The sequence below is a fragment of the Eretmochelys imbricata genome, chromosome 14, assembly GCF_965152235.1.
Source record: "Eretmochelys imbricata isolate rEreImb1 chromosome 14, rEreImb1.hap1, whole genome shotgun sequence".
Lineage (NCBI taxonomy): Eukaryota > Metazoa > Chordata > Testudines > Cheloniidae > Eretmochelys > Eretmochelys imbricata.
Window position 1 is genome coordinate 39,176,772 of NC_135585.1, and position 23,983 is coordinate 39,200,754.

The following is a 23,983-nucleotide window of genomic DNA, read 5'->3' on the forward strand; positions in this document are numbered from 1 at the left end:
GGGACTGACATGGTTACAACTAAACTGCCTACAGCCACACATCCGCTCTTCTTTGTAGCATGTAACACCTGTGCATCACAGAAAATTGGCTTTGCTACTTGTTTCATACATAATCGTCTCTGATACTGAGCGTACTGCTGTGACTGGGTGCCTGGATGGGCCACACTGAGAATACTATATTCAGGGCAGACTGCAGGGCAGACAATCCCCAAAATTGGTTTTGATGCTCATTAAAAAAATAATGTGTGAATTAAATTTGTGACTGAACTCCGTGGGGGAGAATTGTATGTCTCCTGCTCCATGGTTTTACTTGCATTCTGCCATATATTTCATGTTATGGCAGTCTCGGATGACGACCCAGCACATCTTGTTCGGTTTAAGAATGCTTTCACTGCAGATGTGACAAAACACAAAGAAGGTACCAATGTGAGATTTCTAAAGATAGCTATGGGACTCGACCCAAGTTTTAAGAATCTAAAGTGCCTTCCAAAATCACAGAGGGATGGGCTGTGGAATGTGCTGTCAGACGTCTTAAAAGAGCAACACTCTGGTGCATAAACTACAGAACCCGAACCACCAAAAGAGAAAATCAACCTTGTGCTGGTGGCATTTGACTCAGCTGTTGAAAATTAATGTGCATCAGTCCACACTGCTTTGGCTCATTGTCGAGCAGAACACGTCATCAGCATGGAAGCGTGTACTCTGGAATCATGGTCGAAGCATGAAAAGGCATACAAACGTTCAGCATATCTGGCACGTAAATACCTTGCAATACCAGCTACAAAACTGCCATGTGAACACCTGTTCTCACTTTCAGGTGATATTGTAAATAAGAAGCAGGCAATATTATCTCCCCTAAATGTAAAAAAACTTGCTTGTCTTAGCCAGTGGCTGAACAAGAAGTAGAACTGAGTGGACTTGTGAGCTTTAAAGTTTTACATTGTTTTATTTTTGAGTGTTGTTATGTAAAAAAAATAATTCTACATTTGTAAGTTGCACTGTCACAATAGAGATTGCACTAGAGTACTTGTACGAGGTGAACTGAAAAATCTATTTCTTTTGTTTACCTTTTTTACAGTGCAAATATTTGTAATAGAAAATAATAATGTAAAGTGAGCACTGTACACTTTGCGTTCTGTGTTGTAACTGAAATCAATTCTTACCAGCAAGTTAAAGAAGTATGGGCTAGATGAATGGACTATAAGGTGGATAGAAATTTGGCTAGATTGTTGGGCTCAATGGGTAGTGATCAATGGCTCCATGTCTAGTTGGCAGCCGGTATCAAGTGGAGTGCCCCAAGGGTCGGTCCTCAGGCCAGTTTTGTTCAATATCTTAATTAATGATCTGGAGGATGGAGTGGATTACACCCTCAGCAAGTTTGCAGATGACACTAAACTGGGAGGAGTGGTAGATATGCTGGAGGGTAGGGATAGGATACAGAGGGACCTAGACAAATTAGAGGATTGGGACAAAAGAAATCTGATGAGGTTCAACAAGGACAAGTGCAGAGTCCTGCACTTAGGATGGAAGAATCCCATGTACCGCTACAGACTAGGGACCGAATGGCTAGGCAGCAGTTCTGTAGAAAAGGACCTAGGGGTTACAGTGGATCAGAAGCTGGATATGAGTCAACAGTGTGCCCTTGTTGCCAAGAAGGCTAACGGCATTTTGGGCTGTATAAGTAGGAGCATTACCAGCGGATCGAGGGACATGATCATTCCCCTCTTGTCAAGGTTCCTTCCCCACTCTGAACTCTAGGGTACAGATGTGGGGACTTGCATGAAAACCTCCTAAGCTTATTTTTACCATCTTAGGTTAAAACCTCCCCAAGGTACAAACTATTTTCCTTTTTCCCTTGGACTTTATTGCTGCCACCACCAAGTGTCTAACAGATATATAACCGGGAAAGAGCCCGCTCGGAAATGTCTTTCCCCCCTAAATCCTCCCAAACCCTACACCCCATTTCCTGGGGAAGGTTTGATAAAAATCCTCACCAATTTGCATAGGTGAACACAGACCCAAACCCTTGGATCTTAAGAACAATGAAAAAGCAATCAGGTTCTTAAAAGAAGAATTTTAATAGAAGAAAAAGTAAAAGAATCACCTCTGTAAAATCAGGATGGTAAATGACTTACAGGGTAATTAGATTCAAAACATAGAGATTCTTTCTGGGCAATACCTTAAATTACAAAAAGACACAAAAACAGGAATGTACATTCCATTCAGCACAGCTATTTTATCAGCTATTTAAACAAAACAGAATCTAACGCGTATCTAGCTAGATTACTTACTAAGTTATAAGACTCCATTCCTGTTCTGTTCCCAGCAAAAGCATCACACAGACAGACAGAGCCTTTATTTCTCCCCCCCTCCAGCTTTGAAAGTATCTTGTCTCCTCATTGGTCATTTTGGTCAGGTGCCAGCGAGGTTATCCTAGCTTCTTAACCCTTTACAGGTGAAAGGGTTTTTCCTCTGGCCAGGAGGGATTTTAAAGGGGTTTACCCTTCCCTTTATATTTATGACACCTCTATTCGACATTGGTGAGGCCTCATCTGGAGTATTGTGCGCAGTTTTGGGCCCCACACTACAAGAAGGATGTGGAAAAATTGGAAAACGTCCAGTGGAGGGCAACAAAAATTATTAGGGGGCTGGAACACATGACTTATGAGGAGAGGCTGAGGGAACTGGGATTGTTTAGTCTGCGAAGAGAAGAATGAGGGGGGATTTGATAGCTGCTTTCAACTACTTGAATGGGGGTTCCAAAAAAGGATGGATCTAGACTGTTCTCAGTAGTAGCAGATGACAGAACGAGGAGTAATGGTCTCAAGTTGCAGTGGGGGAGATTTAGGTTGGATATTAGGGAAAACTTTTTCACTAGGAGGGTGATGAAGCACTGGAATGCGTTACCTAGGGAGGTGATGGAATCTCCTTCCTTAGAAGTTTTTAAGGTCAGGCTTGACAAAGCCCTGGCTGGGATGATTTAGTTGGGGATTGGTCCTGCTTTGAGCAGGGGGCTGGACTAGATGACCTCCTGAGGTCCCTTCCAACCCTGATATTCTATGATTCTATGAATATATTTGACAATATAGAAAACATCTAAAATATTTAAATAAATGGTATTCTATTATTGTTTAACAATGCGATTAAAACTGTCATTAACTGCGATTTTTTTAACCTCATGATTAATTGCGATTATTTTTCTTAATCAGTTGACAGCCCTCGTACACACACATACTTCTTTTGAAAATTTTCAAGGACAATACCATTTTCTGAATAGCTTTACTTCATTTTATTTCTGCACCAGGAAATTTTCTCTTTAAAAGTCTTCACTAGGGTCAGCAGAAAAATGCCACCACTCCACTGACTTCTTCTGTTACTCCTCCATCGTCTAGGATTCCTAAGCTTAATGGTATGAAGTTTTCACTGCAGAACTGGAAAGATTCCCTGTGGTTTCATTTCCATGGATCTGAATGACAAGCAGAGATTAATTGGCAGAGTGAGACTCTACCTGTATGGATTTACTTGGAGGGGAGAACGAGACTCACATGGTGTGATTGTTATGGCTTTCCCTTGCCCCCTCACTTGGTTCTTGTCACGCAGACAGAAATCCAGAATCTGAAGTGCAGGCAATGTGATGTTTATTTGGTTTAATCAAGTAAGCAGATCCATAGCTCTGTATGCCACAGAGCTTTTCCCTGTCCCCCTCCCCTTTCCTAGCAGGCATAATTATACCTGTAGTGCATGCCCCTGGTCCCACACTTACCATTTATGGTCATGTTCTGTTTTGGAGAGTTGTGAGTCCTGAGGCTTTGGTACCACCTCTTTTATACCCCACGGGAGGGATAGGGAGTAAGGTTATGTACTGGCCAGGGTCACCTTTTCTCTGGCTTCTTAGTGTTTCTTATGTCTCCCCCCAATCCCAATTCCCCCCCTCCCCCCACAACTGATTGCTTGACCTTGCCTTGAGATAGGAGTCAAGGCAGTCTTCAATTGTACACTTATATATTAAACTCTCACCATACCCAGCAACACTTTAGCTCTCTTCCTTATCTTTTCTGACAAACCCATCTGGCTGGGCAGAAGCAACACACAGCATCTTTGTTCTTTGTTCACACATGTTAATAAGAATATAAGACTATCAAATCGGCCAACAAAATCCAAAATTCTATCTCAGACAAATATACAGGCCCAAATGCTATATTACCATCACTAATAGTGATTATGGAGGAGAGGGAGAACACAGTGAGAATGTAAGGGCTGATGACACGTGACTGATGCTGGTTGTGATCATAGAATATCAGGATTGGAAGGGACCTCAGGAGGTCATCTAGTTCAACCCCCAGATCAAAGCAGCGCCAATCCCCAATTTTTGCCCCAGATCCCTAAATGGCCCCATCAAGGATTGAACTCACAACCCTAGGTTTAGCAGGCCAATGCTCAAACCACTGAGCTATCCCTCCTTCCAAAAGTGTTCCTTTGTATCTGCAGCCACAGAATTGTCAGGGACTGCAGGTCTTGAACCTTCATCTACAGGGATCTTTGGAGCAAGTAAGCACCAACCTGCCACCCTGTGACTTAAGGACAATGCCAGGCCCCAGCAAGACTTGAACTGACAACCCCTGGTTTACAAGACCAGTGTTTTAACTCCTGAGCTATGGAGCCTGTAGCTATTAATGGTGTATGATTAGGGCCCTACCAAATTTATGATCCATTTTGGTAAATTTCACGGTTTCAGATATTTAAATCTTAAATTTCACAGTGTTATAACCATGGGGGTCCAAACCAGAAGAGAGTAGTGTGGGGGGTTGCAACACTAATGTAAGAGGATTGCAGTATTGCTGCCCTTACTTCTGCACTGGCTTCAGAGCTGGATGGCTGGAAAATGACGGCTGCTGGCCAGATGCCCATCTCTGAAGGCAGCACTGCCACCAGCAGCAAAGGAGAAGGAAGGGTGGCAATACCATACCATGCCACCCTTACTTCTGTGCTGCTGCTGGTGGCAGGCTACGGGCTACGTTTGGGACAGTAACTTTCCATGCATGTGGCAGAGGATATAAAAGACACCAGAGACATCTCCATGCCTAATTCCTGGTCCAATTCTCTGGACAGTGGATTTGCAACTAAAAGGAGTATTTTGAACTGTGAACTGAGGACCTTCCAATCTTCTGTCACCAGAGAGACTTTTGCAAGCCGGCAGTCTATTCCATCACTGCTATGATCCTGATCTATGAACGCTGACTGTCACTTGTATGTAAATGATTCTTTAACCATTCAGTAAATCTCTTCTTTTCTTTTATTAATAAATCTTTAGCTAGTTTACTAAGGATTGGCTGACAGTAACAGTGTGATATATATAGTGACAGGGTCGGGCCAGATGGTTACAGGACAGTGATAGAAGGCAGATATATTAGCCCCAGATTAATCAGGTCCCTTTTCCCTGGGTAAGGTAACAGGGGCAGTTCCAGAACAATCAGGAACTTTCTGGAGCCAATTAAGGAAGGAAGCTAATTAGGACACCTGAGCCAATTAAGAAGCTGCTAGAATCAATTAAGACAGACAGGCTAATCAGGGCACCTGGTTTAAAAAGGACCTCACTTCAGTCAGTGAGGGATGTGCAAGGACCTGAGAGTGAGAGGGCATGCTGCTGGAGGTCTGAAGAGTACAAATGCTATCTGGCATCAGTAGGAAGGTCCTGTGGTGAGGATAAAGAAGGTGTTGGGAGGAGGCCATGGGGAAGTAGCCCAAAGAGTTGTAGCTCTCACACAGCTGTTACAAGAAACACAGTAAACAGCGGTGATCCACAGGGCCCTGGGCTGGAACCTGGAGTAGAGCGTGCGCCCGGGTTCCCCCCTTCTCCCTCCCTCCATTGGATATAAAAGGAGTTGGTCTGGACTGTAGGTCCCACCAGAGGGGAAGGTCCCTGGCCTGTCCCCCGACCCACTAGGTGCATCAGCAGAGACTGCGGGGATTGTTCTCCTTCCTTTTCCCCATGCTGGCCAGTGACGAGATTAGCTTAGTGAGTGGCAGGTTTGAGCCACTAGCAAAAGTGGCGAAACTGAGGGCTGCCATGAACCTCTGAGGTGAGCAAATCTGCCAATAAGTGCAGGACCCACCAAGGCAGAGGAGGAACTTTGTCACACTATATAGACCTGGGAGTAAGTCTCTGATCCTCTGGGATTGGTAGAACCTCAGATATGGTGAAATGGGTTTTCAGGAACCTCTGTCCGTATTAGACCAATTTGTCTGGATGGGAACCAAAGGCTGGAATGCTTAAAGGGGACTGTGTTTTGCTTCTTGTTAACCAGTGTGGTGTTACAGGAGAACTTTTGGTTTGGTAAATCTAACTATAGCATAAAGCACCAGTTTTGGGAGGTTGTCTTCCTTGTTTCTTCCAGTCTGCCCTGAGTGAGGCATTTTCAGTGTGGTCCATCCAGGCACCCGATCACACCAGTCATAGGGCTAAACACCTAGCTCTATCTCTCTATCTGCTGTTGTATTTCAGTATTTGTGGAATTATCTGTGTAGTGGTTTTGTTAATAAAGAGACTTGTGATAAATTGCAATTGTTTCTCATGTGCTCCTTGAATGTCTCATTCTGATTATGCCGGTAATAATTTTCATGATGCTGTAGATGCTCAGGTTTCAGAGTAACAGCCGTGTTAGTCTGTATTCGCAAAAAGAAAAGGAGTACTTGTGGCACCTTAGAGACTAACCAATTTATTTGAGCATGAGCTTTCGTGAGCTACAGCTCACTTCATCGGATGCATACCGTGGAAACTGCAGCAGACTTTATATATACACAGAGAATATGAAACAATACCTCCTCCCACCCCACTGTCCTGCTGGTAATAGCTTATCTAAAGTAATCAGCAGGTTAGGCCATTTCCAGCACAAATCCAGGTTTTCTCACCCTCCACCCCCCCACACAAATTCACTCTCCTGCTGGTGATAGCCCATCCAAAGTGACAACTCTTTACACAATGTGCATGATAATCAAGTTAGGCCATTTCCTGCACAAATCCAGGTTCTCTCACTCCCTCACCCCCCTCCAAAAACCCACCCCCATACACACACAAACTCACTCTCCTGCTGGTAATAGCTCATCCAAACTGACCACTCTCCAAGTTTAAATCCAAGTTAAACCAGAACATCTGGGGGGGGGGGTGTAGGAAAAAACAAGAGGAAATAGGCTACCTTGCATAATGACTTAGCCACTCCCAGTCTCTATTTAAGCCTAAATTAATAGTATCCAATTTGCAAATGAATTCCAATTCAGCAGTTTCTCGCTGGAGTCTGGATTTGAAGTTTTTTTGTTTTAAGATAGCGACCTTCATGTCTGTGATTGCGTGACCAGAGAGATTGAAGTGTTCTCCGACTGGTTTATGAATGTTATAATTCTTGACATCTGATTTGTGTCCATTTATGTAGATGCTCAGTAGTCCTAACCCTTATTGACCACTGTGGTCCAAGAAATTAATCAATACAGCAATCCATCAAGACGATGAATCTACAGGGCATATTTTGAGTTCTGCAGTGAAACTAAACTAGTGGCCAACAACTCCTACCTACATCCTACCCATCCCTGTGCCAGTCTTGGCATATCACATGCAAAAATATGTAAGAAAATATAGACAATTGCAGAGTATTAAGAATGTACTAATTTGTCAGGAGAACCAATGCCTTTCAGGCCCCTTCCCTAACTGTTGCACTCAGTGTATTTAACAAATACAGTTTTTGAACAATCTTTAACTTTCATAGCCTTCCCCAGCTCGATTTGAGTTCTAAGCATGCCTGGCATAAGATTGAAAGGGCAGAGCCTCCCGTCACCCACCCCTCCTTTGTTTCTGAGTCCCACATGCCTGGAAAACACTGACTTACCCAGAATAAGCCAGAGGCAGTGCTGATCAGCTCCTAGGATGTGGTCCTGTGATTCCTTGTGACAGCCAGTTCTCCCAGTTTCACTTGACACAGAGCTAGCCGGTTGCCCTAGGATATTTATCAACCAGCCTAGTTCGGTGTACAAAAGGACATGGCTGACTTGATGACTTGAGCTGCCAGTTGGAACATGGACAGGTTCTGTGAGTGAAATTTCTTCTTTTGAAACTTTTGTGGAGGAATGGGGTATTTTGCCTTTTTGGGCACATCTTACTTTGCAATTGCTTAATATTTAACTAGTTTCTTATTTCATAACTTTTTCCTCTCTCTTTCTCACTTTTGTATTTCTGTTTTTTCTCTCTCTCTCTCTGTCTCTTTCAGTTGATTTTCTCCCAGAAACCTTTACTACTTGTTAAGTGTTGCAATGTACAGTTGGGGAAAACAGCACCAATGGTGTATTTTTGGTTGCACTGTGCTTCAAAGTTACACAGAAAGACCAATTTTATCATGGGTATAATAGTCCTCTTCTGACCAAGGCTTGAACATGGTTCTTGGACTCAGTTGAAATGTATTTTCAACATATCAACGGACAACAATGTTGTAAATCAGTCCTATAATAAGGAATAGGAAAGCCCTGTAGGTTTTAAATACATTTACTCAAAACCAAGGTCCTGATCCTGCAAAACTCTTGCTAAGTGTTCTTAATAAGAGCTCCTTTGAGTTACCATTGAGGGGTGCATTTCTGGAAAGCTAAGTTAATGTTAAAGCTGTTCAAAATGTACAGTTTGAAAAAAATGGGCACAAAATTGAATTGATTATTAACAAAAATGTATATTGAACAAATCATTCGTAAAGAAAAATTCAATATTGTTGATTGGTTTTTCCTTCAGAAACTGAATCACTTTGGAAACAGCTCGAAAAAAAATTTTTTGTAAAAAAAAAAACAAAACAAAAGCCCACAACATTTCCATGAGACTTTAAAAGAAAATTGTATACTTCTTTTGAAATATTTTCAAGGAACATATCGCTTGTTTAGTTCTGGCTCATTTTATTTCTGGATTGGGGAAAAATATTGTAAAAAGATAGATAATGTTATCACACAACTGACTTCTTCTGTAGTAGTACATTCCCTCTCTGCTAATATAGCTAAACTCCAGAATCTGAGGTTATTAACCTCTTCCTGGACCTGGGGTATCGCATCAGTGACGTTACTGAGCTCCGTGAATGAGTTTCCTTCTTCATTTGCGTCATCTGTTTTCTTTGTATATCTGTCTCTAGTACTTCTTCAGTTCTTACTCCTTGTGGTAGCACCAAGCTTGGAGAGTATCTCTAGAAAACTGAAGGAGTGGGAAAAATGCTTTACTGACCCCGACTATGAAGAACTGGTGGATATTGCCAAAAGTGGCTTGGAAAAAGGGTGTCATTCAAAGAAGGTGGTGATCGTAGGGGCAGGAATAAGTGGACTCACTGCTGCCAAACTGCTGCAAGATGCTGGTTGCAAGGTAATTATAATGACTGAGAGGAGCCAGAGACAGGCCAGGCAATCAGTGCTTCTCTGAAATGGTCTGATTGTTTTGATAGAGTAAACAATGCTGAAGAACAGAACAAGGTGAATTTCATTGAGTTGGGTGCTCTTTGCACGCAAGCAGTATATTACTCTCTTTTCCAGACTCAAAGTTCATTGAAAAAAGAAAAGGAGGACTTGTGGCACCTTAGAAACTAACCAATTTATTTGAGCATAAGCTTTCGTGAGCTACAGCTCACTTCATCGGAATGCATCATAAAGTTAAGGGGCTGGATTCACAAAAGGATTTGGGAGCCTAACTTCAACTTTAGGTGCCTAAATCCCAGAATCAGGCCCCAGTGAGATTCGCAAAACTCCTGCTCAGTTGTCCCTGAATCTTCTAGATGCCTAAACTCACTTAATGCCTAAGTTTTGGGGCTCCTATGTTTTTGTCTATGAGCATGCACACTGCAGCCTACCTCTAGGCACCTGGCCCCCTTCTCCCAGTGGGATACATGAACTGGGGGAAGGTCACCATTCCTCCCCCAGGGATCCGATCCGGTAAGCATGCTCAGAGCTCAGGCTTCACAGATGAGTTCACACAAAAAAGCCAGAGATGGGAGGAAGAGGAAGACTTCCCTCATCACTTCCAGCCCAGTGATTAGGATACTCATCTGGGAGGTGGGAAACTCTGATTCAATTCTCCCCTGTGCCTGGCTGGGAGAGGAGATTTGAACAGGGATCTGCCACACAGGGTTGGCTTTCGGGAAAAGGGCAACCTGGGCTAACCTGTATTTTGGTACCCATGGCTTCAGCTGCCTCCCTGGGCTCCCCATTCATCGCCCCTGGCTCCTGCTGCCTCCCCATCCCCTTCTATTGCCCCCAGGTCCTGCTGCCTCCTGCTGCATTGCCCCAAGCTCCTTTCTGTGGCTTCATAACCCAGGGCCACCCCGCTGTGTGCCTCTTGACCATGGTGCCCCCCCGACCACGGCATCCTGAGAGGTAGGCTGCATCACCGATCTGTAACGCCGGCCCTGCTGCCACCTCTCAGAAACATGCCCTGACTACTGGGCAATGGGACAGTCTGATGTTGGTGTCCCTCTCTCTGAGCTCGGTGATTGGGTTGGGCCCTGCTGATGAGCTGTCTAGAAGTACACCTATCTTCCCTCAGTTCATAGATGGCTCTGTGGCACAGGTGTTCAGACACCTAGAGGGAGGCAGCATTCCATCACATCTCCCCCTTTAAGTTTTGCATTCCTACTCATCCCCAGAGTAGAATCTTAGGTACTTAGGGAACTTTTACAGTGAAAATGTAGGCACTGAGTGAGTTTAGATGCTTGCAAGATTCCGTGGCAGATGAGCCGGGAAGGGGGAGGTGGGGGGGAGGGTTGTGAATGCCAGTGGCATCTACATTTGGGATTTATGCACCTAAGTCCCTTTGTGAATCTAGCCATTAGAAACCAGCAAGTGATAGAAGTGATAGAAAACCATGGCCTGTGTTTTGTTTTTAGGTTCTGATTCTGGAAGCCAGTGATCGTGTGGGAGGACGCATCATGACCTATCATGATAAGGACAAAGGCTGGTATGTGGACCTCGGACCCATGCGTTTGCCCAGACACCACAGGTAATACATTTACCCCTTCTCAGCCACCGATACTGTTCATAAAAGGAAAAGCCTCAGTTTTAAGATTTTTATTATAATTCCTAGAAAAAAATAATGAAGGGCTTGTATCTGATGAGCTTAAGGTGCCCCCTTCCTGCCTTGTGTGGACCACCTGCATTGCTTCACATTGTCAGTTTGTGTGCAGGGGAGAGAGACATCTTTGAGCGCTGTTACTCTTCCAGAACAGGTGGGCTGCAAATGGGTGGGGAGAAGCAGGGAGCAGATTGGATATGGCTCTCTACTCTGCCAGCCAGTGCAACCAAACCAGCCTCATGGGGCAGTGCCTAGGATTGGCCCAGATAAATTCCCTCTGAAGCAAAGGGTAAACCAGAGATTAATTCCCCCTTAGGCAAAGGGGTAACCAGAAATCACAACCAGAGTCACAATTTGCTTCCTGGTGTGCTCTTGGAGTACACAGCTGTCAGATACCGCCTATGGACTGGTTACAGAGGTCCCACCCCAGAGAGATCCAAGAGATGTGGACCCTTTATGACAGTGATACTCAGATGTCAGTGGTTCAGAAGCCAAACTAGCGTTCAACATTACCCAAAAGAGCCACAATAGTGTGATTTCATTGTTTCATTTACTATAGTACTAGTCATATTTAAACAATATGATGGGAAATATTTAGTATATTTATATAAATTTTCTGTGAGAATTATATATATAATCTTAATTGTTATCAACTTGCATTAAATTATTAACTTATTTTTGGAGAGTATTTTATATATATAGATATATAGATATATACACTTAATTCATGGAAAATACAGTAGGACGATTTTATATACACAGAGAACATGAAACAATGGGTGTTACCATATACACTATAACGAGAGTGATCAGTTAAGGTGAGCTATTACCACCTTAACTGATCACTCTCGTTATAGTATGTATGGTAACACCCATTGTTTCATGATCTCTGTGTATATAAAATCATCCTACTGTATTTTCCACTGCATGCATCCAATGAAGTGGGCTGCAGCCCACGAAAGCTTATGCTCAAATAAATTTATTAGTCTCTAAGGTGCCACAAGTACTCCTTTTCTTTTTGTGGATACAGACTAACACGGCTGCCGCTCTGAAACTTTCTCAGGCAAACAGTTTTGGGTTTTTTGCCTTTTTTCCAAAAGTGAATTGTTTTGTGAATTTAATTTTTTTCAGTTTTGACATTTTTCTCTGTTTCCCCCCACCCCTTTCCTTTCTCTTTAGGATTGTGCGTGAATTTGTTACCAAATTTAAACTTAAACTGAACCCATTCTATAATACTGATGACAACGCTTGGTATTTAGTTAACAACATTAGGGCAAGAGCTGGAGAGGTAGAAAGAAACCCTGATATCTTGCAATACCCCTTGCACCCTACAGAGAGAGGAAAATCAGCTAGTGAGCTTTATCGTCAGACACTGGATAAGGTATGTGTGTTGTGGAAAGGACTCATGCACCGTGGGTTTCTCTTCATTAAAGAGTTAGCCTGGACTTTTACTTGTTGGTCCTAAGCCCCCTTCATATCCACACACACACAGCTTTCTCATTCAAGTTTAGTGGTCCTTTCAACCCAGGCTAGCTGGCATGACTGGTAGTATGTGTTATAGCCTGGGCTCTGCTTTCACTTGAGCTATTATCCTGCCCACTTGGCAGTGAAAATACAAGCTAAAAATCACTCAAGTGATGATATTCCTCCAGTGCCATCCCACAATCCCCTCTGCCCCCTCCCCCCCCATGTGCCAAGAAGGACAAACAAGGGAAAATCTCATAAAGTAGCTCAGTTTACTGCATCACACAGAACCATGGAACCCGGCTCCAGAAGTCCTAGAGAAATCCGTGGGAGCATGCAATGCCATTAAGGACACAGTACTTTGGGTTTGGCTTCGCAGTGTGGCTGCTCACACCCGTGGTAGGCTAACCCAGAGACTGGTCAACCGAGTTAGCTCTCCAGTGAGGACATATCCTGGGAAGCTGATTCTGCAAGGTGCTGAGCACATCTGGGAGGTGCTGAGCACCCTCAAGTTCCACTGGTTTCAAAGGGTGCTCGGTATGTATCCTTAGTAAATGTTTAGGAAAGCAAACCTCAGAGCGACATGATTCTCCGACACATATTAGCTAGGATAGTAAATCTATATTAACTTGGTATGTATATTTCCAAATTAAGCCCAAATTTACTCCCATATAGCGCTGGCCCCTAGGAGACATTTGTTGTTGTTGAAAACTTGAGGTTAAGCAGTGTTCAAGATATAGTAATTTGAATAAGCCGTAGCTTCTCACTTTGGAGTTTTGCTAGACTTTTTTGTCTATTACACACACACACACACACACACACACACACACAGAAGTGCAGTGTTACAGCTGAACTCATGAGATTTAGGCTCTTAAAGGCCAGATTTTCAAAGGTGTTTCGGTGCTCACATACATAGGCACTGACTCGGGGGTGCTCAGGGGCTGAAGCACCCACAGAAAAAAAAATAGTGGGTGCTCAGCACCCATGTGGGGGGGATAGCTCAGTGGTTTGAGCATTGGCCTGCTAAACCCAGGGTTGTGAGTTCAATCCTTGAGAGGGCCATTTAGGGATATTGGGCAAAAATTGGGGATGGGTCCTGCTTTGAGCAGGGGGTGGGACTAGATGACCTCCTGAGGTCCCTTCCAACCCTGATATTCTATGATGAGCCACAGCTCTTTGTGGGTGCCACCCATCAGCTGTTTGGCGCTGGCAGAGGTGCTTCGGGGAGGGCAGAGAGCAGCAAGCAGCGGGTGGGCGGAAGTCTCAGGGTTGGAGTCGGAGCGGAGACGGGAGGAGGTGGAGCAAAGGCAGGGCCTTGGGGGAGGGGGCGGAGCGGGGAAGGGACCTCAGGACAGAGCCAGGGTTGAGCATCCCTGGAGAAAAATAAAACTCAGCACCTATGCTCGTGGATGCAGAGGCATCTGGGGCTGGATGTTTTTAAAAAAGAGACAAAGTAGGGAGCAAATGAGCATGACTGTGTAATCCAGTGGTTAAAACACTCACCTGGGACACCCTGGATCCAGTTCCTCTGCTCCAATGACTATTTGTTCATCCAAAATGGAACAGCTTCAGCAAGAGAGATTGGGACTAGCCCAGCAGTTAGGGCATTTATGGAAGAGGTGGGGAGACTCCTGTTCAAATCCCTCCCCCTCAGCAGGTAGAGAGGGGACTTGAACTGGTGGTCTCCCACATTAGCGTACTCATACCAGCAGTGGTGGAGCCTTCCCAAAAATGGGGGGCCAAGGGCCCTGCCCCCTCTGTGGCCCCGCCGTGCCCTGCTCCTTCTGCTCAAGGCCCCGCCCCTGGCCGAAGGATGGGGCCTTGAAGCCTCAGCCTGTCCCTGGTAAGAGCTGAGTGGCTGGGCAGCTGTGGGGAGCCGCGACATGGACCCTCCACCTGCACTGGGCAGGGGGCCCCAGGGGAAGGGACATGGGCGGGGGGCAGCTCTCGCCCACACCCCCCCCCGACTCACTCTAATTACTGCCACCAAAAGCTAGAAAGCGGCTGCTGCTGCTACTGCTTGCAACAGACACCTGAGGTGACCGATTCCAGGAGAAGGCTCGCAGCTGAGAATCCCAAGAAGACACAGGTGCCGAACTTCCTGAGAGGGATGGGATTTAGGATTGTGGTGGAAAATTAACCATGGGTTGTGTTTGGATCAGAACAAGCCTGAGGCTCCTTTATTGATTACAAGCGCAGGGGGTAACAGCTCTAAGTAGCTGTTCCTGTCGTATACAGAAAATACAGGAGCTTATATAGCTGAAAACCACAATTTGTTAAGCAAATTTCCTTTAACGGCATTTTCCCATATTTGGCATATAGTGCAAGTTTTAACTGCAGCTTTCCTTATTTGGAATATAGCAAAACAAGCTTTTCCTGTTATTGACAAATCTGTTCTTTTGTGGTTAATGGTCTTTCCTAATTTCTAGCTGTTATGGTTACATTTCTTAAGATGTGCTGTTGTAACTGCCCCACAATGGAATTTTCCTCATCCTCTTCTTATGCTCTATATACACAGTTAGCTTGACCAAAGTTTTAGGCCTATAAGTTTAGGCCTACTAGATTTTTTCCTCCACAGTATACACCCCTCTCCTTGGCCTCTCCCATTGACTAATTTAGTCTGTGTGCTGGCTTTTGTGGATCTAATTCTTAAAGGCCTGTCTACCTCCACTCACTGTGCAGGGAGCCTGAGGGTAAGTCTGCACTGCAAAGAAAAACCCATGGTGCCAAGTGTCAAAGCCCAGGAGCAGGGGCCTTGGGCTGCAAGCCTAATAATATTGGTGTACACATTCTTGCTTGGGCTGGAGCACATGCTCCAAAACTCTCTCCCCTCACTGGGTTTCAGAGCCAGGACTCCAGAGGGAACATCTACACTGCTATTTTTATCCCTGCGGCCTCAGCCCTGCATTCCCAAGTCATGACTGGGCTCTGAGACTTGGAGGTGTGGGTTTTGGGGTTGTTGTTTTTTTTCCGGTATAGACATAACCCTGAATGCCAAATTCAACCTTTGTGAATCCCACTGATTTTCTAGGCATCTAGAAGTTAGGAATTGCGTTGCTGAGCATAAGTTCTTTTGTGAATCTAGCCACTAGTGGTATTTCCAAAGACTTAGGTGCCATACTCCCATGGATTTCAATGGGATTTAGGCACTTTGGTGCTTTTGAAAATCCCAGTGCTATCTGCATGTTTAGATGCCTAAATACCTTTGAAAATGCGCCCCCTAAAGTACCTAAGTCACTTCTAAGGTGGGAGCTAGATCCCAGATTCACTTTGCCACATTTAAACATTTTACCTTTAGTCTATTTGTTTGTATTGTTTAGAAAGCTTGAGTGAAAGCAGTTCAGTCATTTGGAGAACTGCAGGAGTGGAAAACAAAAGCTGTCCCTTGTATCTCCATTTAAAAGATATTCTTAACAGCTTTTACACCAGAGCAGTCATTTCATGTCCTGCCCCCTTGTGCATATGTAATAGGATACCATATATAAGTACATGATCACAAACAGGGAAAATAACACCCTTTAAAGGTGGAACTGTGATCATGAAACAAACAACTGTTTTCTTCGTTGCTACCCAGGTGACCACAGACTGCAGTGTTCTGAAAGAGAAATATGACTCCTTTTCCACCAAGGTAATTGAAGTTAGCATTCCAGTATCTTTAAGTCTAAAGGTGCCTGATTTTCTAAGCCCTGGTCTACAGTGGGGGTGGGGGTGGGGGGGAAGAGGGATCGAACTAAGATATGCAACTTCAGCTACGAGAATAGCCTAGCTGAAGTCAACGTATCTTAGATCGACTCACCTCACGTCCTCATGGTGCGGGGTTGACTGCCGCCACTCCCCCGTCAACTCTGCTTCCGCCTCTCGCAGTACCAGAGTCGACGGCAGAGCGATCGGGGATCGACTTTGTCGCATCTATACTAGATGCGATAAATTGACCGCCGATAGATGGATCACTACTCACCGATCCGGCGGGTAGTGTAGACATACTTTCCTCACTTTGCCAATGTAACTCCTTGTGGGATAGTTCTTGCCATGTGCACAAAGTCCATGGTAGGAGACAATGCATCCGAATCCTCCGAAAGCTACTGGTTGGGTGGAGGCAACACATTTGCCTCATGAGTCTTCACGGAGCGCAGCCTTCTTCCCTCGGTGGTCCTCTGGATTCCCCTTAGTGGCAGGGGGAGGGCAAGGCCATGGATCTTCTCTGTCTCTCCCTATCCAAAACACCAGTCTCTGTGCTCCCACCTGCCTAGTGTTTGTGTAGCGCCCTCCTCCACTCTGGTGTGACTGATTTGACATCTCTTCTTCCCACCCCAGCACTTTATGTGACATCCACCTATGTATCCCCATCCAAAATTATTTCAGTGAGAGAACCTGTCTCCGTATACCCACCCACAATTACTTTTTACCCCGCAGGAGGTGTGGACTGGATCATGAATCTTTAATCAAAGACAGTGAAATCTTGGTATGGACACTAGGAATAAAATTCTGGCCCCATTGAAATCAATGGCAAAGCTCCCATTGACTTTATTGGGGGGGTCAGGACTGCACCCCGTGCATCAAAACTGGGTGAGGGATTGTGTCTTGAAAGTGAGCATCAGCCTTACTTCAGTGATTGTTTATGAGGAAGCAGACAAATCATGGAGTAGGATAGTGGATGGGTTTGACTTCTGCCCATCCCTTATGGATATTGAAAAATTCCTATGTTCAACTGAAATGAAATATCTCTTCTCTATGGGGATATAATATGCATGCTCCTTCCACCCTCTCCACTCTTCCCCACCCAGGAGTTTTTGATTAAAGAAGGAAATTTAAGTAGAGGAGCCATCAACATGATCGGTGACTTGCTGAATGAAGATAGTGAATTCCAGGTGTCATTTCTTCACTCTTTCATGGACCATATTACATTCTCTGAGAAGCGGTAAGGAAAAAGGAATCTTTATTCAGTTGCTTTGTATGTGGAAGGGACATGTAGCTCTGGTAGGATCTGTCTGGCAATCCATCCATCTTTCAATACATTTAACTGTCCATCAACCTCATCTTATCAATGCAGCCGGTTGCCTTCTTTGAAGTAGGCACTGGTGGTTGGACTTGTTATAAAGGATAAGTGTTCATTACTATAGTTCACTAGCCATTAAAAACCAGGGTCACTTTCACAGTGTCCATCGCTTCTAACTGGGTCAGATCCTATGGAATTCAGTAATTAAGTCCAGAGTATATGTGTTATGGGCATACTGGGGCATCACTCTGCTGTATCTCAGAACCGCCTAGGTCAAATGACGCTAAAGTAGTATCATTAATGCTCCCCAGCGCTCCCATGAGGCAGAACTAATTCCAAGGGAATCTGAGTAATCACGCAGATTTTAGAGCATTTAGCAGAGTCAGGCTTTAAACAGATAGTTGATCTTAACCTTAACAGCAGCAGGCCTGCCACTCTACTATAATAAAAGAAGTTGGAGTTGGCACTCAGTGGGGGCTAGGTTCTATCTTCAACTATGCAGCTCCTTACATCTCTCCTTGTTGTTCTTGTGAAATTCTCTCAGATAACTGTTGTCCAATGATGTTGTTGCCTTACCATCCTCTTTTCTCCCCCTTTCTTTCAGTTATGATGAGATCACTGGGGGATTTGATCAGCTTCCTGATACTTTCTACCAGTATATTCACAGGGGCGTTCTATTTCACTCCACAGTAGTGAAGATACTAAACGAGGATGACCAAGTGAGAGTGTTTTACCAGGGGCCAGATGCATTGGTCCCCTTGGCTGTGACATCCGACTATGTTCTTGTCACTGCCACGGCAAAAGCCACACGGCTTATTAAATTTTCACCACCTCTTTCGACTAACAAGGCCCATGCCCTGCGCTCCATTCACTATTCAGAAGCCACTAAGATTGTTTTGGTCTGTACTGAAAGGTTTTGGGAGAAGGAGGGAATCCAGGGTGGGAGGTCAATCACGGATCGCCCCTCCAGATTTGTCTACTACCCCAGCCACAATTTCCCCAGTGGCCTGGGCGTGATCCTGGCTTCCTACACCTGGGGCGATGATGCTGAATTCTTCAGTCCCCTCAGTGATGAAAAGTGTGTTGATGTGGTTCTGGGGGACCTGGCAGAAATCCACCAAGTGCCCAAGAATTATATCCAGAGTGTCTGCGATAAGCACATGATCAAGAAATGGGGCCTGGACAGATATTCCATGGGATCCTTTGTTTCATTCACTCCGTACCAGTTTGTTGACTACTCCAAGGCTCTGTTTCAGAATGAAGGGAGGGTCCATTTTGCAGGAGAACTCACAGCCCAGCCTCACGCCTGGATCGAAACCGCTATGAAATCTGCAGTGAGAGCGGCCAGGAACATCCATGGCGCTATCAATGCATCACCCAGGCAGTAGCAGCAAGAGCTGAAGAAAAATAAAACATAATTGATGATATTATAATAATAATAATAAGGGTGCTTGGGGAAGGTACAAATGCATCAGCTACTGACTGGGGAATTTAGAAATTGCACCGCTTATCAGCGGGCATTACAAGATTGTTACTTTAGGTTTAGCCCTGATGGGGGGGATGCATAAACTGTATGCATTGGCATTAGACTGTTACCCTTACACTCAGAGAGAGAAGGGGGTGAGGTAATTATCTTTTATTGGACCAACTTCTGCTGGTGAGAGAGGCAAGATTTCAAGCTTACACAGAGCTCTTCTTCAGCTCTCTTTCACCCACAGAAGTTGGTCCAATCACAGGGTCTGGCTTCCTCTGGGCCCTGGGGGTGCTCAACATCCCATGCTCCACACCAGGCCCTGCCCCCACCCCACCCCTTCTCCCAAGTCCCCACTCCTGTCCCGCCTCTTCCCACCCCTACCCTCCTCTTCCCGCCCAGTTCCGCCCCCTACTCTGAGTGCGCCCAGTCCCTGCTCTTCCCCATTCCCCCCAGTGCCTCCTGCACATGGCAGAACAGCTGATCCTGGTGGGCAGGAGGTGCTGGGGGGGGAGGGCGAGGAGCTGATCGGCAGGGCATCCGGCAGATGGGAGGCGCTGCAGGGGAAGGGGAGAGCTGGCTACCGGTGGATGCTAAGCACCCACTAATTTTTTTCTGTGGTTACTCTAGCCCAGGAGCACTCATGGAGTCGGTGCCTATGGGTCCCATAAAAGATATTACCTCACCCACCTCATCTGTCTGGTATGCTGGGACCAACCTAGCTACAACAACTCTGCATGCCCTCATACTCAGCCACCCTGCTCAGCCACCAGAGGGTAAAGCCACAGCTGTGCCCAATCCACACACCTACTCCTAAGAAGGAAAGAAATGAATGAGTAGCTCCAGTAATGCCTAGCTGCCCTATCCTCAAGGTCTATGTAGCCCACGTCAGAGTCTGAAGGTGGTTCTTGCTTCCCTAATGAGGCAAATAATCTGCTTCCCAATCTAGCCTCATGCCTAGATGGCAGGCATACAATTACTATTCTGTCTCCTGGTTCCAGAGCCAACAAGTCCAGCCCTTGCAGATCCTATCAGCCACACCAGCATTCCCAAAATGGGAGGAGAGGCAGAACTGGAAGGCTGCAGTCAGCAGTATATGTCTTGATCTCCAATCTGGCAGCAATGCTTCTGCACTTCCTCAGAGCTCCCCAAAGCAAATTTCACAGGAGGCATCTCCTGGGATGGGATAAGTCACTCTGCATCCCACCCTGTTCAGGGTTTTGCCTCCATTGCAGTCTGTCCACCAGTGAAATGCAATGTGTAGCAGGAAACCAATGACCTCATCTTTGACTCTGATTATGGTCATTCCATGGTCAACATGGATGGAATCAGGTGTGATGTGTATAGATATCAGCTATCCCTTGAGTATATTGTTAATTACGAGAGTCATTTCTAATGTGCAAGGTTAAAATCTGAATCAGACATGGCAAACCCATGACAAAAATGCAGAAATTGGGCTTGTTTTTGGTTTAATTGGCTTCTGGGTTGCTTGTTGACTAGCTTTTGGCATGTAGCTTGTTGCTTGTTGCTTCTTTTTTTTGATCGGCTCCTGGCAAACAGGGGCAAGGGGCAAGCAGGGGCAAGGGGGAAAAAGAGTCAGGGGTGCACAGCAGGCCCACCACAGTCTCAGATTGCACACTGGGGGGATCTAGTTACATAGAGTGTTGGGGTTCTTAGGGACTGGCTTGTTTTGGCCTTGTTTTGATATGGAATTACCTTGATTTTGGCTTATTGTGAAAGTCAGGGTGCTTATTTACTGCGTGAAAGTTGGCAACTGTGATCTGAATCTGTTCTCTTCTCAGTGACACAGCAAGAAACTCGCACCCATCTCTGTTTACCCAAAATAGTGCCTATGTCCTCCCCGCTCATCCCCGCCTGAGGAATAAAACCTGGAATGTTTAAATAAGATCATCAAACTACTGCTAGTTACTGAGGCAAGACTCTCTCAGAAATTTAGGGGAATCCTTTTTCTCTTCTGCAGTTACTGAAGCACCCTCCTGGACGATTGACAAATAAGGGTAAAAACCTTATTTCCTGATCAGATTGGCTCATTGCCTCCTCTGCGTTTACGAAATCCCCGATAAGTGCTTGGAAGATGTCGGATTGAATAGACTAGAAATAACCCAAAGAAACTGAAGGATGAATAGATCAAATGTTCTGATACTCCCCAGAATTTGAACTACCTTTCTTTCACCACAAATTCAAAATCAAGCCAAAAGTAAACAAAGAAATAAAATTGTACTCTTGTCTGCCTTATGAATCTGATATACTATCTCTCTATGTGTGGATAACGTATCTTGTTCCACCAATAGGATGTCTCTTATTCTGTTAATCCCAAGAGAATGTGAAATGAAATGTCTCAGAATAATCAAAGAAAGTATGACATGCCTATCAAATTTAGAGGAACTGTAACTTTTTTTTCTTTTTGAATGGTTGTTGCACTCTGAAATAATTATATTTATATAATGGAATTGCAGACCAGAAAAAAGATTTGGTGGAAGGAATAAGCACTTAGTGTGTATAGTTTTGAATATTAAGAGGAAGTGATTAAATGGGAAATTGTAATGACTAGTGTGGGTTAATATGCAAATATAGTCTCTGAAATGAGTCAAACTGAAAAAAAAGCCCTTCTGACCTGAAAAGAACAATAAATACATTAAAAAGAACAGGAGTACTTGTGGCACCTTAGAGACTAACAAATTGATTTGAGCATAAGCTTTTGTGGGCTAAGCTTTTCTGTAGCCCACAAAAGCTTATGCTCAAATCAAATTTTTGGTCTCTAAGGCGCCACAAGTACTCCTGTTCTTTCTGCGGATTCAGACTAACACAGCTGCTACTCTGAAACCTGAAATAAATATATTGTACATCAATGCCTTCTACTGGATATCGATGGAAGCAGAAGAGAAACTGCAGGAACTGGAATACGAGAGACTGTTGACAAATGTGCAATGGAAACTAAGAAGAGACCCTTTTCCTGGGGTTGTCGGAGAATGGTTATTATACACAAGGTCACTGAATGGAACCTCAGAGTCACTGTTTCCATTGAAAAGTTGATGGAGCCAAAAAGTGAAATCTGACACTTTGGAGCAGCCAATGGGGGCAGCCTCTCCCCTCCTCCAAAGGTTACCAGAACTAAGAGGCAATGGTGAGCCTCCATTTCAGAGGCTGTATTTCTCTTTGTTTTATTTAATAGAAGTAGCTGTAAGTTAGCGGCATTAGTCTGTGCTCTCTAGCTACACCTTAAAGAACTGAATTTTAGGATATTACTAAGTAATGCTATATGCTGGTTGTGATGCACTCTATATGATTTTATGAAAGTATGCTGATGAGTGTGAATATAATGTAACTACAATATTTTTCATGCAAAAGGTCTCTTGTAAGGTATCATTATAAAGCTTATAATCTACTGAGTGTACTCATCCTATTTGTATAAATATATCACTCTTGTATCTGAAACTAGAAATATGAAATATAACTCTGAGGGCCTATTGTAATTATGCAAAGTGTGGGCCATTGATGGTGGTTTGGAATCTTGATGGCTCCCATCAACCAGGACAATTGACTGCGGATGGCTGTTTGCAGGCAGACCTTCCTGTGAGTCAGGCTGGGAGGAATGAAGGCTTGGGGTCTCACGGGAAATGTGACCATGTCACCTGGTACTGAAATCCATCTTAAACCTGGTGCTTTTCCATTTGGGGGTGAGGGGGGAGGACCCAGAGAGACAAAGGATTCCCGTCTTGTGCCAAAGCCATATAAGGGGGTGGAACAGAACAAAGGGGGAGCCATCATGAGGAATTCCTTAGCTATCACCTGAGCTGGAACCAGAGGAAAGGATTGTGCCCAGACTAGGAAGGTGTCCAGTCTGTGAAAGAAACTTATTGAAACACCTCTAAGGATGAGATTAAATCTGTATTCAGTTTTTATTATGTACTAGACTTAGACTTGCGTGTTTTATTTTGTTTTTCTTGGTAATTCACTTTGTTCTGTCTGTTACTACTTGGAATGACTTAAATCCTACTTTCTGTACTTAATAAAATAACTTTTTACTTATTAATTAACCCAGTGTATGTATTAATACTTCTGTTCCACCCCCTTATATGGCTGGGGGGGCAAACATGTCTCTCTATCAGTGTTATAGAGGGCGAACAATTTATGAGTTTACCCTGTATAAGCTTTATACAGGGTAAAATGGATTTATTCAGGGTTTGGACCCCATTGGGAGTTGGGCATCTGAGTGTCAAGGACAGGAACACTTCTGTAAGTTGCTTTCAGTTAAGCCTATAGCTGTTAGGGGACGTGGTTCAGACCTGGGTCTGGGTTTGCAGCAGGCTAGCGGGTCTGGCTCAAACCAGGCAGGGCACTGAAGTCCTAAGCTGACTGGGCAGGAAAGCAGGATCAGAAGTAGTCTTGGCACATCAAGTGGCACCTCCCAGGGGGTTTCTGTGATCCAACCCATCACAGTTTCTCCTTTAAAGCTCCATGTTGGTTGGCCTAAAGGAAATCTCAAAGAATAAATTTAAGAAGAGTAGGCTGAAAATTTTCTGACAGCACAGAGTTCCATTGAATAATGCCGGTTTGATGGAACTGAAATGTTCTGTGGGAATGTTATTTCCAACAAATTTCAGAGTAACAGCCGTGTTAGTCTGTATTCGCAAAAAGAAAAGGAGTACTTGTGGCACCTTAGAGACTAACCAATTTATTTGAGCATGAGCTTTCGTGAGCTACAGCTCACTTCATCAGATGCATACCGTGGAAACTGCAGCAGACTTTATATATACACAGAGAATATGAAACAATACCTCCTCCCACCCCACTGTCCTGCTGGTAATAGCTTATCTAAAGTGAGCATCAGGTTAGGCCATTTCCAGCACAAATCCAGGTTTTCTCACCCTCCACCCCCCCACACAAATTCACTCTCCTGCTGGTGATAGTCCATCCAAAGTGACAACTCTTTACACAATGTGCATGATAATCAAGT

At 44.6% G+C, this 23,983-nt stretch overlaps 1 protein-coding gene across 1 annotated transcript; it reads left to right on the forward strand.

Moving 5' to 3' along the window:
* The first annotated feature begins 8,064 nt into the window (after nt 1-8,064).
* Nucleotides 8,065-18,922, forward strand: LOC144274413 (L-amino-acid oxidase-like). Its single transcript, XM_077833220.1, has 7 exons — nt 8,065-8,077; nt 9,153-9,376; nt 10,890-11,002; nt 12,254-12,455; nt 16,113-16,166; nt 17,323-17,453; nt 18,139-18,922. The coding sequence occupies exons 1-7, from the start codon at nt 8,065-8,067 to the stop codon at nt 18,920-18,922; spliced, it is 1,521 nt and encodes a 506-aa protein (XP_077689346.1).
* The last annotated feature ends 5,061 nt before the right edge of the window (nt 18,923-23,983 follow it).